The sequence below is a fragment of the Macrobrachium nipponense genome, chromosome 7 (genome assembly GCF_015104395.2).
Source record: "Macrobrachium nipponense isolate FS-2020 chromosome 7, ASM1510439v2, whole genome shotgun sequence".
NCBI classification, from domain to species: Eukaryota; Metazoa; Arthropoda; class Malacostraca; order Decapoda; family Palaemonidae; genus Macrobrachium; species Macrobrachium nipponense.
In genome coordinates this window covers 49,438,043-49,456,932 of record NC_061109.1, presented here as the reverse complement: position 1 = coordinate 49,456,932, position 18,890 = coordinate 49,438,043, and the positions used below count along the sequence as shown (strand labels likewise).

The window sequence follows — 18,890 nt, the reverse complement described above, 5'->3', positions numbered from 1 at the left end:
GGCTCTGAGAGGAGATAGACCCTGTCTACGACACCAACCACACAAGACGGCCCACTTTCCCTGGTACACAGCTGCAGAGGACTGTCTGACATGTCCAGCCATATCTGTTGCTGCTCTGCGAGAAAATCCTCTCGCTCGCAAGAGATGGTGGATAACAGCCAGCCGTGAAGATGTAGAGACTGGACTGCTCGGTGGTACTGTTCTACATGTGGCTGGACGAGAAGGTTGTGCCAAGGGGAATCTCTCTCGGTGCTTCTGCAAGCAGAGCCAGCAGGTCCGGATACCAAATGGCCTGGGGCCATTTGGGAGCCACCAGGATCATCCTGAGATTCCGGGTGGCCAGCACTCGGATGATCACCTTGCGAATCAGGCTGAACGGGGGGAAAGGCGTAGGCGAAGAGGTTGTCCCACGGGTGTTGGAGAGCGTCTTCTGCAGCTGCCCATGGGTCCGGCACGGCTGAAAAGAAAACCTGGAGTTTTCTGTTGTGCTGGGTGGCGAACAGATCCACTACTGGACGCCCCCACAGGTTGAAGAGCCTTTCCGCCACGTCCTGGTGTAGGGACCATTCGGACCCTATCACCTGATCCCGACGGCTGAGCTTGTCTGCTACTACATTCCTCTTGCCTGGAATGTAGCGGGCTGACAGCTCTACTGAGTGAGCCACGGTGCACTCGTGCACCTGCAGCATCAACTGGTGCAACGGGAGGGACACTAGGCCCCCTTGTTTGTTGACGTATGCCACTACTGTGGTGTTGTCGCACATCAACACCACCGAGTGTCCCATCAAGCAGTCCCGGAACTCTTGGAAAGCAAGGAACACTGCCTTGAGCTTCAGGACATTGATGTGAAGGTGCTTGCCGTGATGGTCCCACACTTCTGCAGTCAGCAACTCCTCCAGGTGTGCGCCCTATCCCTCGGTGGATGCGTCTAAGAACAGCAACATCTCCGGGGGTGGAGTGCGGAGAGGCACTCCTCTTACGAGGTTCCTGTCGTCCAGCCACCAGGCTAGGTCCTGCCTCACCTCCTCCGTAAGGGACACGGGGAAGTACGGTGGGTCCTCTGCCTGTGATCAACTCTCCTTTAGTCTCCACTGAAGAGACCGCAGGTGAAGATTTCGTGACGGAGCAACTTCTCGAGTGACGACAGGTGGCCGATCACGATTTGCCATTGCTGAGCTGACTGTTCCTGCCGAGACAGGAGCCGGTCGGCTGCCTCCCTGAATCTGCTGATCCGCGAGTCTGCGGGGAAGACTCGCCCTGCTACCGTGTCATTCACCATACCCAGGTACTTCATCCTCTGCTTGGGTTCGAGATGGTCTTTTCGAAGTTCACCCCGATCCCCAGATCATGGCAGAATTCGAGAAGCCGATCCCTGTCCCGTAGCAACTGCGAGCGGGAGCTCGCCAGGACTAACCAGTCATCGAGATACTTCAGAAGACGTATCCCGGACAAGTGGGCCCAAGCAGACACCAGCGTGAACACTCGCGTGAACACCTGTGAGGCGGTTGAGAGACCGAAGCAAAGTGCCCTGAATTGGTACACCGTCCCGTTGAGGATGAAGCGGAGGTACTTCCTGGAGGATTGATGGACGGGTATCTGGAAATATGTGTCCTTCAAATCCACTGAAAGCATGAAATCGTTCTCACTGATGGAGTCGAGCACGGAATGTGCCGTCTCCATCGTGAACCAAGACTGGCAAATGAATCGGTTCAGGGGAGAGAGATTATCACCAAGCGCCAGCCCCCCATAGACTTTTCCACCAGGAAAAGGTGGCTGTAGAAGCCCAGCGACTGATCCCTGATGATCTTCACAGCTCCTTTGCTCAGCATGATCTTGGTCTCCTGTCGAAGTGCTACGTCCTTTGATGTTCCCGGAACGTAGGTCTGAAGATGGACCGGGTTGGAGGTGAGGGGTAGCCGAGATTCGAAGGGTAGTAGATATCCCTCCTGAAGGACGTCTACTATCCAGGTCTCGGCACCGTAGCACTGCCATGTTGCCCAATGGCTCGCCAGGCACCCCCCCACCTTCCGGCAGCAGGTGAGGGGGAACGCCGTCCCTAGCGTTTCCCGCCTCTCTTCGACTTCTTCCCCGCCCCTCCTCGAGGAAAGGAGGGCTGGGAGGGGGGCTGATGGCGACCTCCCCTGGCAGAAGTCGAAGGGAGAGTCTTTCCTCGGGACTTAGACGAGGCAACCGTCTTAGCAGCCGAGGAAGCGCTAACCAAACTCTTAGGCTTGGCCGCAGTTGATCGAGGCTGCCCAGAAGCCTTCGAAACTGCCTGGTGTACCACACGATCACTGTCATCAGTGCAACGTCTTTCCACCGCAGCGTCCATCGTCTCTCCAGGGAAAAGAGAGGAGGAACTCCGTACAGGTCCGTTGCGTAGTCCTAATGCCGCCTCACGCCCAGCCGCCCTGGACACTCGGGTAAGGACTGCGTCCCTACGCCTAAGTACCAGGTTGGCCCACAGGTTTGCCATCTGGTGGGCGAGGTAGGAAATGGCCCTACCTCCAGACTGGCAAAGTCTCCTGAAAGCCGAGTCCCCTTCAAGAGTAATATTTCCGGAGGTGGCTGCGACCTTGGACACTGTGAGGGACCACAGGTCCAGCCAGGAGACTGCCTGGAAAGATGCCATGGCGGTGGATTCCAGGGCTGGTGCCTCCTGCTGCGAGAACCAAAGGTTCTCCGACAGGAGCTGCTGCAGAGACACTCCCGGAGTTAGCCTGGCTAGCTCCAGGTTAACCTGTTCGGGCGGCATCGGATCCTCTGATGGCACATAGAACCTTCTCAGTCGCAGTAGAGGAGGAAGAAGTAGCTTGGACGACCTGCCAGACCTGAGCGAACCCTCCTGTCCGGAGACGAGCGAGTCCACCTGATCTAGCACTGAGTCAGCCAGCTGCGATCGCGGCAGACCCACCGTCAATCTGGGTTCCTTTTTGGGCCCTCAGAACGACTCGAGCCAGGACATGGGCTCAAAAGGTGGGAGCGGCGATCCTTCCCCGAGGTTGTTGTGCTGACGAATCAGCGCAATGACCTCTGCAAAGTTCCTCTGGATCTCGGGAGTGACCGCATCTTGAGGAGTAGGACCGTCAACCCCCTCCAACAAGAATGACTCCCAGAAGAACCTGCCACTGATGAGCTGACTGAAGTGGTTCCGACAGGAAGTCGAGTGCCACCACCCGCAACTTCTCCAATCTCTGATCCGACAGGAAAACTTTTGCCACTATCGTACCGATGACCATGCCCAGGTAGAGAATCCTTTGACTGCGTACAAGGCTCAACTTCTCCTGGTTGACTACAATGCCCAGTTCCAGACAGAAACAAAGTAGACGATCCCTGTCCTGCAGCAGCTTTTCTTTGGAAACTGCCAAGACCAACCAATCGTCGAGGTAACTCAGCAAACAGATCCCAAGCATGGCCCCAACTTGACACGAGAGAGAAGACCCTTGTGAACATTTGAGGGGCTGTTGTCAACGGGGTCTCCATCTTGAACAGTGTCTTCCTGATGAAGTGATTCAAGGTGGATAAGTTGATCACAGGTCTCCATCCTCCCGACGCCTTGGGCACCAAGATGTGACTGTAAAACCCAGGAGACGGATGCACCACTTCCTCTATTGCATCCTTGTCCAGCATCTTCTGCACTTCCTCCCAAAGAGCCAAGAACTTCAGAGAATCTGGAGGATATGCCTTCCTGAGCTGCGGCTTGTCCGACAGAGGGGGAGAGAAGTTGAATGGCAGTAGGTACCCCACACGAAGGACATCTACCACCCACTTCTCCGCCCCATAACTCTACCACTTGGCCCAGTGGCCAAGCAGGCAACTCCCCACCCATAGCGCAGGAGAGGGAGAGGCGCCGCCTAACCTACTGACGGCCCCCTTTACCTCTGCCCCTTGGGTCCCTTCTTGGCTTAAAGGAACAAGAGCGAAAGGGACGTTGATCCTCTGACCTAGACAGTCGAACGGGAAGGTCCTGCCAAACTCAAATTCCTCGACGGCCTACCAGGCGACGATCTCCTTGACTACTGTTGGACAGGGGAAGAGGAGGTGTCGGACATCTCTGAGGACGAGACTCCGACTTAGACAAGGCATGGTGCACCAGTCTGTCTTTGGTGTCAGCCCAGTGCCAGTCTATCGCATTCTCGAGCTCTGTCCGAGAACACAAAAACTGGGACTCCAACAGATCTCCATTCCTCAATGCCAGCAAGGACTCCGTGTCAATTGATCTCTCCATCCTAGACAAAGCTGCGTCTCTTCTAATCAGAAGAAGGTTAGCCCATAAATTAACACTGAGGTGAGCCATATATGAAAACACCTTGCCTCCGGACTGCAACAGACTGGCACACGAGGATGCACTCACCAACCCTTCTGGGGACCTGTCAGAAGCTATCTTGGCAATGACCACAGACCAGAAGTCCAGCCAAGAAACCGTCTGCAACATGAAGGCTGCCGTAGATTCCAATGCCGAGGCATCTTGCAGAGACAAGGACGAAGCCACCAACCTCACCTGCTTCAAAGTCAATCCTGGCTTCAGGCGAATGACGTCTGGGTTAAGATGGCGCAACATCAAAAAAGCAGAGTTCGTAGCATAGTACTTCCTATGTCTCATGAAAGGTGGGGGTAGTAGCTTGGAAGAGCCCCTAGAGCAAAGCGAACCGTCCCGGTCCGAAACAGAGGTGTTAACCTTCTGCAAGACTGACTGGACGTGCCCTGACAAAGAAAGCTGAAGAGATTATTTGGGATCCTGTGTAGCTCCCACCAAGGCTTCCAAGCAAGAAAGAGTGTAAGACAACCGAGCCTGAGTCCTACTCTCCAAATTGTTGAACCCACGAATGAGATCAACAACTTCTGAAAAGGAAGACAAAAACGCTTGTGTGTCTCCCTCCTCCTGCTCCAGCAACGGAGACCGACGACGAGAGGAATGTGTAGGCTCCTCTAAGGCACCTTCCCCATTAATATTAACAGAAGTATCAGCAGCCAAACAGCCCAAAACATCAACTAACCTGTCTGGGCTGGGTCCACGTGTTGGTTCCTGAGACGAACCCACTATAACACCAGGAACATCACTATATACTCCTCCAACATATGACTTATTAACATGTCCGTGAATGGTCACGGGCGTGGCAGACGTACGAACGTGGGTTGGAGAGGAATCCCAAACACTAGAGATCGAAGGAGAATCCCCCAGAGTCAAACTCTTGGAAGCACCAGTGAGAGGAGCAGGCAACCACTCCTGCTGCACCAACTCTGCACTCACCACCTTCGACCTCTTGACAGGCGCCTTGAGATCCTTACGGCGACGAATAGGCCTTGGAGAAGAAGGAGCACTTGCATCATGTGCACGGACAGGGGAGGTTGCAACACGCTCGCGATGTGCATGGATGGGGGAGGTTGCAACACGCTCGCAATGTGTACAGACGGGGGAGGTTGCAACACGCCCGCAATTCAATGCAGAGGATGAAGCAGCCACTGCAGATTGCACTAGGGAAGATACACTAACACTCTACAAAACACCAACACTCTTGAGAACACGTCCTCGTTGTTCCTCCCTCATAGGTGAAGAAAGAGCAAAGTTCTTAGCCTTCCAACACTTGATACGCCAATGTGGGTTGGAGGGGGAAGAGGGAGAGGAAGACAGCACTGGCTTCTTTTGCGATCTCTTCACAGGAGGCGGGGACGAAGCAACATGTTTCCTTCCAGTCCTCCCAGCCGACAAGCCAGCCAACTTATCATCCAAAACAGAGTCCAACCTCTTAAGCACTGCCTGGCATATAAACTCAGACTGATCTGCAAGAGAAGGCTCTGATGACATGGAAGGGAGATGTAGCGAACTGGGTGGCAGGGATGACGTCACATCTGAGAGAGGCAGTGCAGCGGAGACGACTGGGAGTGACATCATCAATGGGAATGACGTCACAGGTGGTGGTGATATCACGGCTCCCCCTCGGTGTGAAGGGGAATCAGACGCCACTGTTGGAGGAATACACAATGATGGATCCTGTGACGTCATCAACGGGGCTGATGCCACAGTTTCCCTCTGACTCGAAGAAGCAGCAGCAGATAATGATGAAGCAACATAAGATGGCTGACCTCAGCTACCCACGAAGACGAGGCCGGGAGCATGGGGGATGGCCTGGACACCCTGAAGAGGGGGGTAGTGAGCCTCCATAAAGGGTGCTAGCAACCCCTCCAATGACGGGGAATCCCCTAGCCCGAGCATCTTCCAAATCGCCGCCATCTTGGACACCTCCGACTCTGGAATAAATAAGAATGATGAAAAAGCCTCCCCCTTCCCAGGAATCAAATTAACTCCCGAAGAAGAAAAGGCGACATTAAAAACATCAGCCTGGTGGCGTCCCGATACTTCCAGCGACGAATCAATGGAAGAAAAGGAAGGAGACACAGGAACAACGCTACTATGGGGGTGAATACTGTAGGAGACGAATCATCTGGAAGAGGCGAAAAACCTTCCTATGAAGGAAGAGTCAAAAGCCTCCGATGTTCTCTCTTGTTATAAAACGACTTCCACAGCTCTTTAGGCCATGCCCGGCATTCCGTGAAAGGATTCGTTAGAGTACAAAAATTAGAACGGCACCTGCTACACGTGATGTGGGGATCAGTCGCCGCCGAAGCCAAAACACGAGAACACGGAAAACCTGGAATTCCGGGGCACACACGTTGACGAGGCCGAGAAGGAGCAGAAGCAGCCATAATATCAGCCAAACACACACACACACACTAAACACAATCGAAACGGGCAATGAACCGGGTAAAGGCTAAGAGAGGTTAACCATGACTCTCGCCCAGGCGGTTAAAGAAAAGACTGACGCGGTGGCGTAGGTGAGTGGCCCTTGACCACTCTTCATCCGATCTACGCATGCATTCCCAGATATCACAAGATTCCTTGCTTTCATCTGTTTTTTAACCGGATCCAGCTAGGCGCTAGAAATTATCCTATTGTTAAGACCGAAGGTTTGTTCGCGTATGAACAAAAACTATTTAAATATGCAAAGTATTCTAAAAATAAAACCCAAAACAAATGCCTTGGATTAAATGAAACTTACTATCTTCCAGCCAATATTCCAGTGACCTCATAGACAGCTGTATTTCATGAGATTTCAAAAATTACCATACTCGTGTAATTTGCATGCTAGAAATTATCAAAAATACCTTTAATTTCCACTCAAAACCAAGATGTCTTTTCATTTACCTAAAACGAGCTAACTCATAATTACTGAAAGCCCAATATTCATTTGGTTTGTTGGTCTGCATAAGACAGTTTGATACAGGTTAGTCTTTTGTGTGGCTCCACTTTGTATTATAAGCATTCAGATACATAACTGAAGAAATAGTCCACATCTTTATCTCAGTAATCTTACGATATTGGAAACATTGATTTCAGCCAGTATCACAAATGATATTTTTATTAGGTTTAACCATAAACTGCACATCAAATCTACAGTCAAATATGGATAGCAACAACTTGCCTGTATATCTATTAACTCAATGGTGAAGCAATCATAAGAGGAATTTCTAATCGCCTCAGTCACTTCTTGCTGTGTTAAGCCTAATGAAACAAGATCTGCCACACCAGGAGCTTTTCTATCACGTGGTACACTTATCATTTTCATGCTACCTAAGGTCAACACAAGCGCAGAACAGCCTCTGTAAAGAAAACAACAATGTTTTGATAAGGTATTATATTATTGCTACTAATCATTATGAAGCAATTTAACCAAATCACTGACACAACCTTAAACTCCTATATGGCTGCCAAAGAACTCTATTAAATGATGAGTGAGAATTTAAATAGTGTTACAAGAATGATTAAAAAATTAGACAGAAAAACACAAAAGTAAAATTAAAAAATGATATTGTTATGATACAATAAAGTTTGTTCATACTTACCTGGCAGATATATATATTGCTGTATTCTCTGAAGTCCGACAGAATTTCTAAAACTTACGACACACATAGTGGGAGTTAGGTGGTTAGTACCCATTCCCGCCGCTTGGAGGCGGGTATCAGGAACCATTCCCATTTTCTATTCAGATTTTCTATTCCCACTGTCTCCTGAGGGGAGGTGGGTGGGTACTTTAAATATATATATCTGCCAAGTAAGTATGAACAAACTTTATTGTATCATAACAATATCATTTTGTTCATGAAACTTACCTGTCAGATATATATATAGCTGAATCCCACCTTTGGGAGTGGGAGAGACAGAATAGGATTTTAGGAAACATATACATGCAGATGATTGACATCTTGGTTCCTTACCTGTTAGCATAGCTGATTTCGTGATTACTGTCACCCAAGTCTGCCTCTGCTTTACTAGAGTTGCCTGTGTAGCTGGTGCGCTCTAGATGATCTGTCAACGGGGACGTGACCACAATGTGACTAGACCAGATGACCATACTTATGAGGGCAACGAAGCAAAAACCACCACCTGAGCTACCCTAACAAAAATAAATCCCACATATTTAGGCTAACGGAAGGGAAGTCCGCCTTAGGCGGTCGACCCTACGACCAAAAAACAATACAAATTATTAAAAACTCACCTAACCCTTTTCTATGGGAAAGGATGAGTGCTAATTCCTGCCCCCAAAATAGTGTCTGCGACGACGTATGGCCCTAGCAAATAACAGTTCTCGTACGTCGTCTTCACCTCCCGCAGGTAGTGCGAAGTGAACACCGAGTTGCTACACCAAAAGGTGGCACTCAAAATGTCGCTGAGAGCCATGTTCTTCTTGAAGGCTACCGAGGTCGAAATAGCCATCACTTTGTGGGTGTTCACCTTTAACAGTTTCCTGTCACTGTCACTGCACGATGAGTGCGCCTCCTTGATAGTGTCCCTCAAGAAGAATGCCAGAGCATTCTTAGACATAGGCATATCCGGTCTCTTGACTGAACACCACAAGTTCTCAGAAGGACCTCTACATTCCTTCATTTTCTGCAAGTAGGTTTTTAGAGCCCTGACAGGACACAGGACTCTCTCTGGCTCCCGACCAATGATTTCAGCCATACCCTTAATTTCAAAAGACTTAGGCCAAGGGTTGGAGGGATTTTTGTTCTTTGCCAGAAACGTCGTACCCAAAGAACAAACTGCATAATGTCCCTTGAAACCGACGTGTTTGCTGATAGCTTGTATTTCGCTAACTCTCTTCGCCGTCGCCAGAGCAGTTAGGAAAATAGTCTTTCTTGTTATGTCTCTTAGAGACGCAGCGTGAAGTGGTTCAAAGCGGCCCGACATCAGAAACTTAAGAACCACGTCTAAGTTCCAAGAAGGCAACTTAGGGTGAGGCACCTTGGAAGTCTCGAACGATCTCAAGAGATCGTGAAGATCCTTGTTATTAGCCAAATCCAGGCCTCTGTGACGAAAGACTACAGAAAGAACACTTCTGTAGCCCTTAATAGTCGGGACTGCTAACTTTAACTCTTGTCTCAGGTAAAGAAGAAAGTCGGCGATCTGGCTCACAGAGATCGTGGTGGAGGAAATGCCCTTCTTCTTGCACCAACTCCTAAAAGCTGCCCACTTCGATTGGTACACTGCAAGTGAGGAAGCCCTCCTTGCGTTGGCGATAGCTCTTGCCACAGGTCTTGAAAAGCCTCTCGCTCTGGCCAACTTCTGGATAGTCTGAATGCAGTCAGACTCAGAGCGGGGAGGTTTTTGTAGTACCTCTCGAAGTGGGGCTGTTTGAGTAGATCTCTCCTTGACGGAAGTGTCCTCGGAAAGTCTACTATGAAGGACATGACCTCTGTGAACCAGTCTGCCGCGGGCCAGAAGGGGGCGATCAGCGTTAACCTCGTTCCTTCTGAAGCTGCGAACTTTCTTAGCACTTCTCCTAGGATCTTGAACGGGGGAAAGGCGTAAAGATCCAGACCCGTCCAGTCCCAGAGAAGGGAGTCTATTGCCACTGCTCCTAGATCCAGAACAGGGGAGCAATAAAGCGGAAGTCTCCTCGTCCTCGACATCGCGAAGATGTCTACTAGAGGATGTCCCCATAGACTCCACAGCTCCTGGCATACCTCCCGGTGGAGGGTCCATTCTGTCGGCAGCAGTTGCCCTTGCCAACTGAGGAGGTCCGCAAGGACGTTCTCGACTCCAGCGACGAACCTTGTTAGGATCGTGACCTCCCGTGCTTTCGCCCATAAAAGAATCTCCTTTGCAAGAGCGAACAGGGACCGAGAGTGCGTTCCTCCTTGCTTCTTTAAGTAGGCCAGGGCTGTGGTGTTGTCCGAGTTGACCTGGACTATGCGACGAGAGACTTTGTCCTGGAAGAACTGGAGCGCTAACTGGATGGCTGTCAGCTCTTTGAGGGTTATATGCCAGGCTACCTGTTCCCCTCTCCAGGTGCCTGACACTTCTTCCCCCCCTAGTGTTGCTCCCCACCCCGTGGTGGACGCGTCGGAGAACAACACTAGGTCGGGGCTCTGAAGCTTGAGGGAAAGTCCCTCTGACAGCTTCAGAGGATCGAGCCACCATCTTAGATGGCTTTTTACCTCCTCCGAGATTTTTAGGATCATATCTAGGTCGTTCTTGTCTGTCCAGCTGTCCGACAGGAAGAACTGAAGAGGTCTGAGGTGCAGCCTCCCCAGGGAAACAAACTTCTCCAGCGAGGAAATGGTCCCCAGCAGACTCATCCATTCCCTCACCGAGCATGAATCTTTCCCTAGAAAGGCTGATACTTTGCTTAAGCCTTGCTGCTGACGTTCCTGGGACGGAAAAGCTCGAAAAGCCACTGAATCCATCTGAATCCCCAGATACACGATGGACTGTGTTGGGGTCAGTTGTGACTTTTCGAAGTTTACCAGAAGTCCCAGGGACGTAGCTAAGGTCAAAGTCGTGTGCAGGTCCTCCAGGCACCGGGTTTGCAAAGAGGCTCGTATGAGCCAGTCGTCTAGGTAGAGAGATATTCTGATGTTGTTGAGATGGAGCCACCTCGCCACATTCTTCATCAAGATGGTGAAAACCAAAGGGGCTGTGCTCAGTCCGAAGCAAAGAGCCCTGAATTGGAATACCTTCCCTTTCAAGACGAACCGAAGGTACTTCATTGATTGGGGATGTATCAGGACGTGAAAATAAGCGTCCTGAAGGTCTAGTGATACCACCCAATCTCCAGGTCTTAAGGCCCCTAGGACTGACTGAGGCGTCTCCATCTTGAACCTCTGTTTCTCCACAAAGAGGTTCAGACTGCTTACATCTAATACTGGCCGCCAACCTCCCGACTGCTTTGGCACCAGGAACAATCTTTTGTAGAAGCCTGGTGATTCCAGGTCCAAGACCTGTTCTACTGCTCCCTTTTCGAGCATCTGCTCAAGGAGATCGTAAAGGATTCGACGTTTCTCCCAACGATAAGCGGGAGACAAATCCCTGGGAGTCGTGCACAGCGGGGCGGCTTCAGGAAAGGGATCTTGTATCCTTTCTCTAAGACGTTGAGAGACCAGCTGTCCGCCTCTCTCTCTCTCCAGGCTTCCACGAATAAATGCAGCCTGGCTCCTACCGGCGAATGAAGGACAGGGTTCTCATTTCTTGCTCCTGGACTTAGCAGGGGCTCTGCCTCTGGGAAGGCCTCTTCCTCGGGGGGAAGATCTCGCAGAGGCTCCGCCTCGAAAGGGCTTCTATCTCTTAACAGACTGAGGTCCCGAAGACGTTGAAGGACCTGCAGGACGTCGTGAAGATTGGGCCAGAAGGTCCTGTGTAGCCTTTTCTTGCAGACTGACGGCAAGATCTTTAACCATAGCCTGGGGGAAGAGATGGCTCGAAAAAGGAGCAAACAACAGTTCCGCCCTCTGTGAGGGAGAAACAGACTTTGCTGTGAAGTTACAAAACAGCGCTCTCTTCTTCAATAGTCCTGTGCAGAAATGAGAAGCTAACTCCTCCGAACCATCTCTGACAGCCTTGTCCATACATGCCAAGACACTGGACAGCTCCCCCAGGCTAATCGAATCCGGCTTACGCGACTGGTTGTCAAGAACAGTCCAAGAAGTTGAACACCTCTAAAGAACGGAAGAAGCCCTTTAGATGGTGATCAAGTTCTGAAGGCGTCCATGTCACTTTCGCTGAAGCAAGGAGAGACCTTCTAGGTGCATCCACCAGACTGGCGAAGTCCCCTTGTGCAGAAGCAAGAACTTTCAGACCAACGTCTTCTCCTGTTTCGTACCACATCCCTGCCTTGCCGCTAAGCCTAGACGGAGGCAGGGCAAAGGTGTTCTTTCCTTGAGCCTTCCTTGACTCCATCCACTCGTGAACTTTACGGAAAGCTCTCTTGGTTGAAAGAGAGGTCCTCATCTTGACGAAACCCGAGGTCTTGCTGGCCTTCGAAGACGAAAATTGCAAAGGCGGAGAAGGAGGAGCAGAGGGTTGAAAAGTATCACAGAACGAGTCACGAAGAAGGTGAGCCAGGACCTGATAATCCGAAGACGCTGATGTCGCAGGTTGCTCTTTGTTAGCATCTTCCGAAGAACAGCTTAATTCCCCTTCTTCCTTGTTAGTCTGAACCACCGAAGGAAGAGGCAAAAGACCTTTAGGTCCAAGTCTCATAGAAGAACGATGCCGAGACGACGAAGGCAAAGCACTAGAGAGAGCATCATCTAAAGGCACTCCAGCAGGTTCAGGAACCGTATCAACAACTCCCTGAAGCGAAGAAATACGAGGAGCTCCTTGCGGGAGAGAAGCGTCACGAGCGGCGTCGGGAAGAGCGTCCAAGCGTCGACGAGCGTCCGTGTCAGCGTCCATCCGAGCATCTCTATGAGTGTCCAGGGAAGCGTTACGCCCCGCGTCCTGACGAGCGTCATAACAAACGTCACGTAGAGCGTCCATCCGAGAAGTCCGAGGCGCTTCAGAATGGCAAGAGTCCATCTTGGTAGATTGCGGGGCGACATGCTTAGCAGCACGAGAAGCATCCTTAACAGAGTGAGAAACCTGAAGGCGATGTACACTACTGCGCGAAGTAGCTTGAACTGAAGCAGACTTAACAGGAGCAACGTCCTCGTTAGCAGAAGAGCAAACGTCATGGTCGGAATACCGAGTGTCACGCAGCGAAGAGAGTGGAGCGTCCAAAGGAGCAGGAAAACAATCCTTGCCCCGAAAGCGGTGATGTTGCTCTCTCAATGGATGAACGTGCCAAAAGACGTTCATCGTCACCTCTAGAAAGACACTGGGGAGCAGTACGAAATCTAGAGGGCGACATATCAGGAGAAAGAGACGAGCGAGGCAAAGGCGAGGGAGACTGTCTGGTCCTCTTAATCGGCAGTCTGTCATCCTTCCTCCGATGTTGGGGTACTGCCTCTTCCTGAGCAAGAAACGCAGCAAGTTGCTGCTGCATAGAGCGGATGATCTTCTCGGTATGAGAAGACTCCTTCTTAGGAGAAGGGCTGCGCCTGTGAGAAGACGAGGGGCAAGGGGACGCCTTCTTCCTTCTCACAGGAACTGCCCTAGATCTAGAGCGACTGGGGCGCTCGAAGGCGTCACCGTCGGATGACGTCTTAGTCCTCTTCTGCGGCGGAAAGGCGGCGAAGCTCTCTGGCGAAGACCGCAGATCATACGCAACAGGACGTGAAGCGTCCTGCTCTGGGAAACTCTTCTTCAAAGGCCGCGAATCCGATCGAGACTCCCACCCCTTGCGCGGGGAGGACGCGTCGGAAGACGAAAAGCATTCCTTAAGGAGACGTGCACGAGCACGCTCCTTTGCAGCCTGGGAAGCGTCTACAGGTACTGCTGAAGGGACGCCAGATCGGTGGGGGTTCCCCGCAACCCTCCTTCGGCCTTCGACATGCCCTCTCCCTGAGTCCTGGGAGTCCGGCAGAGGTCCCAGCCTAGAGGCGCTATAGGGCCGATCTGACGCCCCCTCCACTTCACTAGTGGCACTATCACTGCACTTCACTGCACTATCCTTATTCTCCAAGGCGAGCACTTTGGATTCAAGAATACGAAGCGAATCCAATATCACAGAAAGGGCATTACCCTCCGCAAACACCACTTGAGGGCCCAAAGGCAACACTACTGGGTTAGGGGTTGCAAAGGCTACTGGAGGGTTAGCAGGAGAAACATTACAGCCCTGTCTACTTTCTGACCTGCTCCTGGAGGAAGACCTCCTTATCCTATCACGCTCCAACTTGCGCACGTAGGATTCATACGCCTTCCACTGGGAATCAGTCAGACTTTCACACTCTATGCAACGATTATCATACATACACAATTGTCCCCAGCAACTCTTACATACTGTGTGAGGGTCTACAGAAGCTTTCGGTAGCCTCACCTTACATTCATCCTTACAACACACCCTGGCGCTAGCCGAACTAGACCCAGACATCTTTGTTAAAGGAAAAATCAAGCCAAAATCCAATTCAATCCACAATTAACGTGTGCCTAGCTACCGATCCAAAGTCAAAAAACCAAAAGTCAATAGGATACTCAAATAGCCAAGAAGTTTTCCAAAATCCTGAGGCAGAGGTACTGGAAACAGGTGTTTACAGTACCGGTGACAGAGAAAATCTGAATAGAAAATGGGAATGGTTCCTGATACCCGCCTCCCAGCGGCGGGAATGGGTACTAACCACCTAACTCCCACTACGTGTGTCGTAAGTTTTAGAAATTCTGTCGGACTTCAGAGAATACAGCTACTATATATATATATCTGACAGGTAAGTTTCATGAACAAAATTAAAAATATGGATTGGGGATAATGGGATACTATAATATAAAGAACCTCTGGTTCTACTTTTGGTGAGCTGCACATGGCACACTTTAGATGATATAGTACATGATATAGTACCTACTAATGGAATAAACAACTGCAGTTTCATGGACATATTAAATATGCCCTAACATTTTTTAAAGATTTATTGCACGTCTCTCAGTACTTGTAAATTCCTTAAAAAATAATGCTGAATAATAAAACTTTAACACAAAATCAATTAAAAGAAGAAAACTCTGTAGTTACATTTCACTTTTACAGAGTAATTTTAACTTACTGTTGATAGAGTCCTCCTTCTGGAATCACTATATGGGATGCAGCAAAACAAACATCCAAGTCTAAGATACTTTGGTTATCAATAACATTCTGAAGGCCAGTGGCACTACGTTCCTTGACAACCTCCAGCTGATTGAGAGCAGCAGCCTGCAGCCTGAAATAAAACTCTAGTTTTAATAACAAAATACATACATAACTTTTGTGTAATAGAGTAAACTGTAGCCAACTTTTACAATATGATTCTGAAAAAGACTGATATACAGAACCTGTGTACTATCAATAATAATAATAATAATAATAATAATAATAATAATAATAATAATAATAATAATAATAATAATAATAATAATAATAATAATAATAATAATAATATGATATTGTTATGATACAATAAAGTTTCATACATACTTACCTGGCAGATATATACTTAGCTATCGACTCCGTCGTCGCCGACAGAAATTCAAATTTTGCGGCACTCGCTACAGGTAGGTCAGGTGATCTACCGCCCCGCTCTGGGTGGCAGGACTAGGAACCATTCCTGTTTTCTAATCAGATTTTCTCTTCCACCTGTCTCCTGCGGGGAGGCTGGGTGGGTCATCAATCGTATATATCTGCCAGGTAAGTATGTATGAAACTTTATTGTATCATAACAATATCATTTTCATACATTCAACTTACCTGTCAGATATATACTTAGCTGATTGACACCCTTTGGTGGAGGGCACAAGACAGCTAACTACTGAATAGACAGGTAAACAACATATGTTGTAGGTGTTTATATACCTTGGTTCCTACCTTATTAGGTGGAAGACTTCGTGGCTACTGCCTAGGAGTCTGCTTCACCTCAAGAGCCTTAGCGAGATAGTGATCTGCGGCCAAGAGTTCTTGTGGGTCTGTCGATGGGGTCTTGTCCACTTACTCGGCAGAGCCTAACTGGCATTTGTCAATGGGTGCTAATCCGCTTATATGACAACACGCCTTCTTTAAGGAGCACACAACCGATCCCGATCACCCGATCCTAACACCCGAGTTAGTTCTAAGATTGCCAAGAGCCATCCCCAAACTCTAAGCAAACAACCAAAAACTCGATAAACACACATGAAAGTACAAAAAAAAAAATTTTGTACCACTCTAAAAGTCAGTTACCACTCGATCTCCTAGTGAAGAGAAGTGAAGGCCGCCTGTGCGACATCTGACACTTCCATGCACAGGAAATCCAAGAACGCATCCGACAAGAGGGTTACGTACACTTATTTAAGGATCGGTGCTCGCTCCAGTACCCAGAACCGTCTGTGCTGACACAAACGGACCTAGAGAATAACATTTCTCATACGTAACGCGCACATCCTTTAAGTAATGAGATGCAAACACTGAGTTGCATCTCCAATAAGTTGCATCCAAAATATTCTTGAGAGACATATTTCTTTGGAACGCAATAGACGTCGCGATTGCCCTTACTTCATGAGCTCTTACTCTTTATAGTTTAAAAGTGTCATCTGGGCAGTTCTTATGCGCCTCGGTAATCACACTTCTTACAAAGAAGGCTAAGGCATTCTTAGACATCGGTCTTTTGAGGTCCTTTACCAAGCACCATAGACCGTGTTGCGAACCCCCCAACTGCTTCTTTCTGTCCAGATAGAATTTAAGTGCTCTGACTGGACAGAGGGACCTATCTGCCTACCAGACTAGTCAGGCCTTTTACCTCGAAGCTCCTGGGCCAGGGATTCGAGGGATTCTCATTCTTAGCAAGAAAAAGAGTGTGGAACGAACAAATCGCAGAGTCTCCCTTGAAACCAACTCGTGACTCAAGGGCGCGCAACTCGCTGACTTTTTGCCGTAGCGAGAGACAGCAGAAACAGATACTTCCTTGTGATATCTCGAAAGGAAGCAGTGTGAGGTGGTTCGAACCTTTCAGAAGTCAGAAATTTTAGGACCACATCCAGATTCCAGCTCGGAACTCTGGGTTCTATTGATTTTGATGTTTCGAAGGAACGAATGAGATCGTGTAAATCCTTATCATTTGTCAAATCTAATCCTCTGTTTCTGAATACAGCCGAAAGCATGCTCCTGTATCCCTTAATAGTCGGTACAGAGAGATGAGATTTTTCCTTCAGGAAAAGAAGGAAATCCGCAATTTCGGTCACAGAGGTATTCGAGGAGGACAGCTTCTTCGACCTACACCAACTTCTGAACACCTCCCACTTCAATTGGTACACTCGCATAGTAGATGATCTGCGGGCTCTGGCAATTGCGCTTGCCACCTTGCGAGAAAACCCTCTCGCTCTGACAAGTCTTTCGATAGTCGAAAGGCAGTCAGAGCAAGAGCGGGTAGGTTTTGATGGTACCTCTCGAAGTGGGGTTGTTTGAGCAGATCTATCCTGTTTGGAAGAGATCTGGGGAAGTCCACCGTCCACTTCATTACCTCTGTGAACCAAATTGGGGATGGCCAATATGGGGCTATCAGAGTCATTCTTGTCCCCTTCGAGGCCACGAACTTTCTGACTACTTCCCCCAGTATCTTGAATGGGGGAAAAGCGTACACGTCTAGCCCTGACCAGTTCAGGAGAAAGGCGTCTATTGCATAAGCTCTGGGATCTTCTACTAGAGCGCAAAATGTGTCTATCCTTTTGGAGAGGAACGTGGAGAACAAATCTATTTGAGGCTTCCCCCAAAGAGACCAAAGGCTCTGACACACTTCTGAGTGGAGGGTCCATTCTGTTGGAAGGACCTGGAACCTCCTGCTCAGTCTGTCCGCTCTCACGTTCCTCTCCCCTTGGACAAACCTTGTCAGGAGAATTACATTCTTTTGATTTGCCCAAATCAGCAGATCTCTTGCCAGTTCGTATAGGGCGAGAGAGTGAGTTCCTCCTTGTTTTTTCACATAAGCCAGAGCGGTGGTATTGTCGGAGTTTATCTGCACTACTCCGTCTCTGACTGTGTGTTCGAAGCTCTTTAGCGCTAGGTGAATTGCTAAGAGCTCCTTGCAATTTATGTGCCATGACACCTGCTCTTCCGACCAGGTGCCTGACACTTCTTTGGATCCTAAGGTTGCACCCCAACCTGTCTCCGACGCGTCTGAGAACAATATCAGGTTTGGGTTCCGTACTTCCAGGGACACTCCTTTGTTCTCTTCTAAAGGGTTAACCACCACCTTAATTGATTCTTTACTTCTGTTGAGATTGGAAAAGTATCTGAGAGCTGTACTGTCTTCCAATTCCAACTCCTTCTCAGGAAGAACTGAAGCGGACGGAGATGCAGTCTTCCTAGAGGAGAGAACTGTTCGAGCGAGGAAAGGGTCCCCAGAAGGCTCAACCATTCCCTCGCTGAACTGCGCTCCTTCCCTAAGAAGCTGGATACTGTGTTGCAACCTTTCTTTATTCTCTCTCAAGAAGGAAATATTTGAAAACCCTGAGAATCCATCCGAATCCCCAGATAAACCATGTTCTGGGTGGGGACCATCTGAGATTTCTCGAGGTTTACGATCAATCCTAATGACTTCGTCGGTTCCAAAGTTGTTGAAAGATCCTCCAAACACTGCTTTTGAGACCTGGCCCTGATGAGCCAGTCGTCCAGGTATAGGGAGACGTTTATCCCCTTCAAATGAAGGTGTCTTGACACATTTTTCATCAAGTCTGTGAAGACTTGGAGAGCCGTGGACAGGCCGAAACACAGGGCCCTGAACTGATAGATCCTTCCCTCCAACATGAAATGAAGGTACTTCCTCGACGAATGATGAATTGGGATGTGGAAATACGCGTCTAGGGACGCCATCCAATCTCCTTGACGGAGTGCTGCAAGGACTGAAGCAGATGTTTCCATGCTGAACTTTGTTTTTCTACGAATCTGTTCAGCGCACTTACATCCAGTACTGGTCTCCATCCCCCCGAAGCTTTCACTACTAGAAACAAGCGATTGTAAAAC

At 49.3% G+C, this 18,890-nt stretch overlaps 1 protein-coding gene across 1 annotated transcript in view; it reads right to left on the bottom strand.

Moving 5' to 3' along the window:
• LOC135216964 (intermembrane lipid transfer protein Vps13-like) overlaps positions 1-18,890 on the bottom strand; it is an 840,085-nt gene that overhangs the window by 609,081 nt on the left and 212,114 nt on the right. The window contains 2 exon segments of the mRNA XM_064252490.1: positions 7,482-7,659; positions 14,971-15,123. Of these exon segments, the coding sequence (XP_064108560.1) occupies positions 7,482-7,659; positions 14,971-15,123 (331 nt within the window).